Source organism: Saprolegnia parasitica (assembly GCF_000151545.1).
Source record: "Saprolegnia parasitica CBS 223.65 unplaced genomic scaffold supercont2.253, whole genome shotgun sequence".
NCBI lineage: Eukaryota > Oomycota > Saprolegniomycetes > Saprolegniales > Saprolegniaceae > Saprolegnia > Saprolegnia parasitica.
The window spans coordinates 1-8,399 of NW_012156647.1; the positions used below are offsets into that span (position 1 = coordinate 1).

General features: G+C 53.5%; 2 protein-coding genes across 2 annotated transcripts in view; one reads left to right on the forward strand and one right to left on the reverse strand.

Annotated features, from left to right (window-relative positions):
• Nucleotides 1-370: 370 nt before the first annotated feature.
• Nucleotides 371-594, reverse strand: SPRG_15481 (hypothetical protein; the record flags this gene model as incomplete). The annotated part of the gene is made up of 1 exon (XM_012355498.1): nt 371-594. A coding segment is annotated over one exon (224 nt), but the record flags the coding sequence as incomplete, so codon positions are not given.
• A 1,275-nt stretch (nt 595-1,869) lies between these two features.
• The window catches only part of SPRG_22354 (hypothetical protein), a gene marked incomplete at both ends in the record, with an annotated part of 11,680 nt that continues 5,150 nt past the window's right edge, over nt 1,870-8,399 (forward strand). Inside the window, 24 exons of the mRNA XM_012355499.1 lie at nt 1,870-1,995; nt 2,041-2,099; nt 2,149-2,428; nt 2,479-2,703; nt 2,767-2,882; nt 3,183-3,187; nt 3,229-3,290; nt 3,347-3,463; nt 3,517-3,615; nt 3,665-3,763; nt 3,808-3,906; nt 3,950-4,048; nt 4,094-4,192; nt 4,241-4,339; nt 4,387-4,485; nt 5,809-5,907; nt 5,956-6,054; nt 6,395-6,493; nt 6,539-6,637; nt 6,837-6,935; nt 7,130-7,228; nt 7,282-7,380; nt 7,429-7,527; nt 7,575-7,673. Of these exons, the coding sequence (XP_012210889.1) occupies nt 1,870-1,995; nt 2,041-2,099; nt 2,149-2,428; nt 2,479-2,703; nt 2,767-2,882; nt 3,183-3,187; nt 3,229-3,290; nt 3,347-3,463; nt 3,517-3,615; nt 3,665-3,763; nt 3,808-3,906; nt 3,950-4,048; nt 4,094-4,192; nt 4,241-4,339; nt 4,387-4,485; nt 5,809-5,907; nt 5,956-6,054; nt 6,395-6,493; nt 6,539-6,637; nt 6,837-6,935; nt 7,130-7,228; nt 7,282-7,380; nt 7,429-7,527; nt 7,575-7,673 (2,574 nt within the window). The remainder of the gene's footprint in view (nt 1,996-2,040; nt 2,100-2,148; nt 2,429-2,478; nt 2,704-2,766; nt 2,883-3,182; nt 3,188-3,228; nt 3,291-3,346; nt 3,464-3,516; nt 3,616-3,664; nt 3,764-3,807; nt 3,907-3,949; nt 4,049-4,093; nt 4,193-4,240; nt 4,340-4,386; nt 4,486-5,808; nt 5,908-5,955; nt 6,055-6,394; nt 6,494-6,538; nt 6,638-6,836; nt 6,936-7,129; nt 7,229-7,281; nt 7,381-7,428; nt 7,528-7,574; nt 7,674-8,399) is intronic.

Here is an 8,399-nt window from a genome sequence, read left to right on the forward strand (position 1 = left end):
TTTACCTCTCTTCCCAATCATCTGCCATTGCGTCCTGGCCTACGTACTCTGTAAAGTTCAATTCATCATTCATGCTCATATATTATATATCATCGTCTATTATCTGTAATTTTCGTCAATTTTCGTATCCTTAGTTCCTTTCTGTTCTTGTTTTCTTTACTTGCTTTTCCGTTTTTTATCGTAGTATATTGTAGAGTTTGCTTCTCTGTTCTATGACATGCTAGTCATCTCTGCTAGAGTCCTTTCTGTATTCCGACTGTCGTTGTCGAGTATTATACTGTACTTTAGAATAACATATACTATTTTATATCTCAGTGCCGCGTCATTACTCTTGCTATGCCACTATACCAACTTGATGTCCACGAAGAACTAGTCGTCCGGGTCGACCTCGGCGACCAGCTCGTCGCCTTCGTCGAGCTCAAAGCCCTCGTCCTCTTCGATCTGGTCGGCGAGCTTGAGGAAGCGCGACGTGTTGGAGGGCACGCTGTCGTTGCCTTCGGACGAGAAGAAGCGGGCGGCGGCCACAGGGCGGAGCGCGGCCGGGCGACGGGCCACCGCGCGGACGACCGCAAGACGAGCGACGGCGCCGAGCATGACAATTGCAGGATTGGCGAACGACTGGTTGAGCTCCAGATCGCACTTGATCGGATCCTCGCACTTATCCGGATATCACTCGCCTAAGTACGAATAGCCCTTCGAGATCGCAACAGGAGTGGGCAGACAGATCGCCTAGTTGGAGGATGCTCGTCAACGGGGGTTGGCGACGGAGGTGTAGAGAGATCCTTGCTCTACGCACGTAGTATGGTGATCGTGGATTTGAATTGAAAAGAGGGGCCCATTGAGGCGCATGCAGGCTCTTGAATTGGTGGTCGAGAAAAGGCGCGAGCGTCTGTGCGTAGGCAAGCTGTGATGATGTGAGATTGCTTGCAAGCGCTGTTCCATGCTATCGGAGCAGAGGCAGGATGATGACGGCGGAAGGGGAGAGTGATCCGAGGTATGACGTGGCGCGCCGATATTCGAGTAGAAAGTGCAATGTGGTCCCAACATGATCGACCACTTCAGTCTGTGGGTATGTGGCATTGGGTCTGGACGAGGTACTAAAGACGTCACTGCTTACGATGACGGGTCCCAAGGTCTTGGGACCGACACAGTGTGATCCTGTGTGGGAGATTGACGATGTCATGGCCATGGACTCGCTGTTCGTTCAGCGTGTCTCGATCATTTCGTCGCGGCAACGCCACGAAACGCAAGGAAATGCACTGATGTAGCACTTGAGAGCAAACCATACGTCGCCGTCATCTCAAGCACGGCATGGATTCGAGGTGGTGGCGATCTTGTGGCGGCAACTAGCCTCTCACAATACATACCTCTAGAATATGATTCTTTAATATAGAATAAATATAAAAAGCCTAACTTGTAGTCTTAATTTTTGTGTGTGACTGAATACAATTAGGGCAGTGTAAACCTCTATCAATGCATCCAATGTGATCCAGCAGCCGCTCAGATCTACCACGCTTGGACTTGCAGTCCTCTGTTGCAACTGGTCCATTGTTTACATACACTGGGAGTATACCCCATGGGATGACAAGCTTTGCGGACCATGACGCGATTCCTGTGCCTGCGACTAGGAAATGCTGCGTGCACAATGAGAGCCTGGCGAAAGACCAGTACGCAGTCAGGATCAACCCATTGGGATCAACCTCGTACAGATCCCTCTATGAAGGTCACATCCTTAAGCTACGAGCAGGTATCAACAGCAAAGGCACTTGTAGGCACCAATACCTGAGCCCATTCGCACCGCGCGTATGGTCCGGATACCAACTTCAACTCCCAAGGGTATCCGGAGGCTACGGGATTGCTCTTTGTGCGATGGCCAAGCCAGTGCGAGAGGCCGCGTGCGTCGTTGCGTTCAACCACCTCGACCAAGTGCTCTTTGTGAAGCGGCCCAAGACGGCGAAAGCATGGGCCAACATGATGGTCTTCCCAGGCGGCAAGGTACTGCCAACCTCACCGTAGCAGCCCGTCCATCGACCGCCTTAGGTCGACGCGTCCGACGCAGTGCCGACGCCGACGTCAGCCTACGCCCACATTCCACCGCGGTTCGCTCGCCTTTTTACATGCTGCACATATTGACGGAGCTATGACCAGATTCTTTCTCTCGGCGGTGCGCGAGCTCTTTGAAGAGGTCGATCTCTCGCTCACGTCGCCACGTTTGAGCCGCCACGTCGACCAAATGACCCGCCGCCAGTGGCGCCACGACATTGTCGACAAGAAGGCGACCTTCGATCAGCTGCTGGCGGCCACCAAGGCGTCGCCCACGTACGATGCGCTGCTGCCGTACAAGCAGCTCATTACGCCCGTGACATCGCCGCATCGCTTCAACACGTGGTTCTTCCTCGCCCAAGTTGGCGCCGCCGACGTTGCCGAGGTGCGTTGATCGCTTTGCATCGTGTATTGTGCTACATACCATCGACGTAGGCGGAGATTCTGCCCTTGGGCACGGAGCTCGATGAGCTCTTGTGGCTCACGCCCGACGACGCGTGGTCGGGGTACCTGGACGGCGACTTTAACTTTGCAACGCCGCAGCTCTATCTGCTGCACGACCTCCGGCGCTTTGGAAGCGTCTCGGCGCTCATGGAGCACACAAAGCGAACGGCACATCAGCCGTCCGAGCCGCTCTTGGCCCAGCGTCTGCCCATCGAGGTACACAAGTTGTCGTCTGTTGGCCTGTAGACTGCAGTAATCTTCATCACGTCATGGGACTAGGACGATGGCGTCATTACGTCCGTCTTCAACGGCGACCCACTGCACACCGAGTGCACCGACCCAAACGGCCCGCTGCATCGCGTGGTTCTGCACCCCGACCGGTCGCAAACGCTCGTGTCGCTGCTTCCGGATGAGAGAGCATAGATAGTTGTGCTTTCATGGTCAATAATGTCCATGGACAGTTGAAGCATAGTATCCATAAACGGTTGGTGTACGATCCAAGGAGATCGATCTCCGATGGACGTTTCAACGCGCAAGTCCGTGTTTTGGACTTGGTTTCCGCGTCTCTTTGGAACACATTTTGGAGTGCGTGAGGACCCAGAAAACGCGTCAAGTTCTTGCACCACGTGCGATCCTTCATGACAGCACCAGAAGCCACGGTGCGCTCCCAGATCCTTGCGATATGCGGTCAGTAGAGGGAGTAGGACCAACTCTTCGAGGCGGCCCGGTATGGGGACGTAGACCAAGTGCGGATGCTCGCGCGTGACCGTCAATTCCGCACCATGGTAAACTGCACGGACGAGGTAGCAGTCGCTCGTAGACGTGCTGCTTCCGCAGTGCAAGGTTGTTTTGTTTGTAGAAAGGCAGGAACGCCTTCATGCTCGCGTCCATGCTGGGACAGAATGACGTGGTCGCATTCTTCCTCGACTGGCTCGTTATCGGAAACGGCACGTACAATATGAACCTTGCCGACAACGTGCGCTGCATGACGATGTACAGGCAAAGGCCCTTTCGACGCTGCGCTCGTAGGAGGGCAAAACCGCGCTGATGCTGGCGTTGGCCCATGGACACGCCGGTATTGCCACTCTTCTTCTTGGAAGAGGAGCAGAGCACAGTCGCATCGATAAGGTACATACGTCGCACGACAGCGTAGGCGTTGAAAGAGATTTTCTTGTAGAGTGGCCAGACGGCGTTGATACTTGCCTCGTTCATCGGATGCACCGACGTGGTGCATACACTTCTCGCGCAATCAGCCAATGCAAATCTCATTGATAACGTACGCATGGCACTCTGTCTTGATTGAAAAGGGCGCCTCTGTAGGAGGGCAAGACGGCGCTGACGCTAGCGTCCGTCAATGGCCATGACCGCGTAGTCAAACTCCTGCTTGACGCCAAGGCGTCCGTGCATGCAATCGACAACGTAATCAATCTCGTTGAAGCCGAGGGTACGAGTCGTTCTGTAGGACGAACAAACGGCGTTGATGTTGGCGTCGACCCATGGCCGCGATGCTGTTGTCAGACTTCTTCTGCACGCCGGCGCTGCCGTCAACTTTACGAACCCGGTTCCATGTCGGAGAAGTCAGCGCTTTTTGCTCAGTCGCTCGTAGGACGACCAAACTGAGCTCCACATGGCCGCTTTGCATGGCCACGAAACGGTGGTGCGGCGTCTTCTCAACGTGGACGCGAAACACAACATTCTCGATTGCGTACAGAATCGCTCTCAGTGTTGAGGAGATTGAAACTCATTTTTCTAGAACGGCAGAACACCACTTATGATGGCGGCCATGCACGGCCACGAGATTGCGGTCAAATGGCTTCTCGATGCCGACATACAAGTGAACCGAAGCGACAAAGTACAAACCCCCAGTTTGCCATTCCTGTTAGAGCGCTATTGTTGTAGACCGGCTCGACGGCGCTGATGCTAGCCAGCGCCAACGGTCATGATCGCGTCGTTCAACGCTTGCTTGCCGCCGGCGCCAACGTTCATTTCTGCGACAACGTACGCAGCATATTCTCAGCTCATGTAGATCGTAACAACGTTGGGCACCTTGCTGTAGAATGGCTACACCGCATTGTTCCTCGCATCTCGTCTAGGACACAGTCCCATCGTGCAGCGACTCCGGAACGCGGGAGCTGTCTTGAGCCCAAACCCTATGGCACCCGAGGTGCCTGTTTGAAACACAGCTGTCAAGTGACATAACCTCCTATTATATATATGCTAGTATATATCAACGTGTTCCGCGTTATCTTCCTTACAAAGAGTTCGCTTAAACCCTCTTATTAACAACACAATTGTCGTGTCACGTGCGATCGATGTTTGCGCCAACATACGCGAACCAACGAGGTGGGCTCTTTCTAGTGTCGTATTTCCCAATTGATTTTTTCAGGAGCGTCCATCTGCACATGCTACTTCGCCGTAGACGGGTCGAGAGTTGCGCTGGTTTTTTCCGCCACCGCGGAGGAAGAGCCTGCGATCGAAGAGCTCCAAGCTCGCCTCACATTGTGCACCACATCCGAGTAAGACGATCTAAAGCGGTAGAAGCAGGATTGAATGGGGCTGTGAACGCATTCGTAGCACGCACGACAGTCAAGAGGTGCCCAAGAAGAGAAAGGTTCTGCGCGCCAAGACGAGAGGGTAATCCAATGGACGATTCAAATCCCAACAAACTGTCGCGGCGACAGCGTACATGGAGGCATTGTATACATGAACAGATCAGTGCAGGCGCTTTCTATAAACGATTGTTTGTGTTTTCGTATGGTAGATCGCAGGGTCCGCTTGGCGCCAAGACGTTGACTCTAGATCTCTTGGCACGATATACTGCCACATATATACTAGTAGACCTTACAAAGAGTAGGTGGAGTGCATATGATAAGAATTACAATTTCACAAGCAATGAGAAGTAGCAAATTTAGGAATGACAACACACGAATCGCATCGCAGGGTAGTCGTATTCTCGACATGTCGCTTGTACCTTTATAATTTATGGCAGTGTTGCCGTTTCAAGCTCAGCCGCTTTTAAGAGTGGAGGGTGGTGAGCTGCTGTGCACCCTTGGTTTGGCGCTCACTTCTGCTCCTCGACCCGCCGAGAGCTGACTTGTGCATCGATCTCTCATGGCGGCGCCTGCGACTACGGTTGGCTAAGAAATCGCTGCAACGGGACGAGCTCAGTGGCGAGCTTTGTAGCACCCGCTCATCAAGGCAGCCCAAGATGGCAACCTTGCCGAAGTCCGTCGACTCTTGGGAACCAATTGCGACCTTAACGTCAAGAACAAGGTTGCTTGCAGCGAATATATCAGGAATGCTCCCCGAATCCATGTGTAGGAAGGAAGGACGGCATTGATGCTGGCGGCCGCCAACGGTCACGTCCACGTGGTCCAACATCTTGAATCCAACTCGGGCCCTCTGGACCTCGTCGACAATGTAAGGTGCTTTGCTGCATCGGATGCTCTGCTGACAATCAGATTGTAGAAAGGGCAAACAGCGTTGATGCTGGCGTCTGTGAATGGGCACGTGGACGTGGTGGGACGCCTTCTTGACCGCTCGGCGAACCCTAATCTCCTTGATCTGGTTCGTCTATTGCAATGACCATGGTGTTGACAGTCGACCTTTTTGTAGAACGGCAACACGGCATTGATGCTGGCGATAACAAGCGGCCAATCCAACGTGTTTAATCGGCTTTGCCACCGCTCGAACTCTAGTCTCTTGAATCGGGTACACTCATGGTGATGTGCGTCTCGCTCACTTGAATCATGACGGTAGGATGGCCTGACGACGCTAATGATGGCGCTGACGTGTGGACACTCTAACCTGGCGTTGCAACTTGTTGAAAGATGCAACCTGGACGTTGTCGATCGAGTCCGCTGCGCCGCAACGGCGTATATATTGCTGACAAGAATCGTGTTTGTAGGATGGCAAGACAGCGTTGATGATCGCGTCCGCCAAAGGCTACGAAAATGTGGTTCAACGACTCATTGGCCGCTCTGCTGCGCTCGACGTCGTCGATCCCGTACATGACACTGCAAATCGTGCTGCGCTTATGCCAATCTTGTAGGAGGGAAAATCAGCATTGATCCTGGCGATTCAAAACGGGCACGACGCAGTGGCTCGAATTTTGCTTACCCGACATGCCAGCATCAATCTCACCGACAAAGTATGTTGTGTCGTGCTATCACTTTGCTTGACATTGCTTTTTTGCAGGACGGCAAAACGGCGTTGATGAAGGCTTCGTTGGCGGGAGACATGGATATGGTGACATCCATCCTCAAATTCGCCCATGATGTGAACACTGGGCTTGGAGACAAGGTATACGGTATGCAGAGGCTGCCTTACTCAAGCACGCGTGATTTCAGGACGGAAAGACAGCGCTGATGCTGGCAGCCACCAACGACCATGAGGCCGCGGTTCAGCACTTGCTACGCGTACGTGCCGACATGAACGCGACCGACAACGTAGGCTGTCGCACATCGCAGCTGGGATATCACTATCCTCTTTTTAGGACTACTCGACAGCGTTGATGATGGCGTCTGCGCGAGGCCAAAATGCCATCGTGAAGCGTCTACTGATCGCCCACGCCGATGCCAACATCACTGAAAAGGTTTGCTGTTTGTGTCGACAGTATTGAGCATTCGGTTGTGCTGCGTAGGATGGCAAGACCGCGCTGCTCATGGCCTCGACAAACGGGCACGAAATCGCTGTCAAGTTGCTCATCAACGCCCAGGCAGACGTGAATCTCAGTGATCTCGTATTCCTCTTTCTTTTCGTGTATGGGATGGCTCTAGGGAGTGCATTCTGTAGCACGGCAGGACGCCGTTGATGATGGCGGCCATGAACGGCCACGAGATTGTCGTCCAGTGGCTCCTCAACGCCGATGCAAAAACCAACATTATCGATCGCGTACGCGGTTGTTTCCAGATGGTGGGTGGCTGATCGCAAGAGGTGTAGGACGGCAAGACACCACTCATGATGGCGGCCATGAACGGCCACGAGATTGCGGTCAAGTGGCTGATCGATGCCGATGCGCAAGTGAACCGAAGCGACAGAGTACGAACCCTCTTTCAGTCAAGCTAGTTAAAACTACATTTCTGTAGAACGACAAGACGGCGCTGATGCTAGCCAGCGCCAGCGGTCACGATCGCGTCGTTCAACGCTTGCTTGCCGCCGGCGCCAACGTTCATCTCTGTGACAGCGTACGCAGCATATCTCTAGTACAATTGAATCGTAATATCGTCGGGCGCCTGACTGTAGGATGGCCACACCGCACTGCTTCTTGCGTCGCGCCAAGGACACAGTGCCATTGTGCAACGACTTCGGAACGCGGGAGCCGCCATGGACCCCAACCCTATGGCAACGACCGCCACGACACCCGAGGTAAATTGGCCGAACGCCATCACCAACAATGACAAGCAACAACTTGTCTTCTAGCGTGTTCCTCCGTCGGACGACACCGCTGCCATGCCAAGTGCTCGTGCGAACGATGTTTGCGCCAACAGACACGAGGTCGGTACCAATCCACATTTCCCAATTGACAATGGACGTATTGCAGGAGCGTCCATTGGGACAAAACTACTTCACCTTTGGCGGGTCGAGAGCTGCGATGCCTCCTGCCAGCACGGCGGAGGAAGAGCCTGCGGTCGCAGATCTCCAAGCTCGTTTTACCTTCTTCGCTGCATCCGAGTAAGACTCTAAAAACACGATAAAATGCGCATGGAGACGCACTCGTAGCACGCACGCCAGCGAAGTCGCTCCCAACCGCAGACGAATCGTGCGTGCCAAGTCGAGACGATAATCCAGCTGATGATTCCAATCCCAACAAATGGTCGTGACGACAGCGTGCCTGGAGCCATTATTTACATGAACGAATCAATGTATGACCTTTCTATCAACGATTCCTTGTGCTTTCGTATGGTAGATCG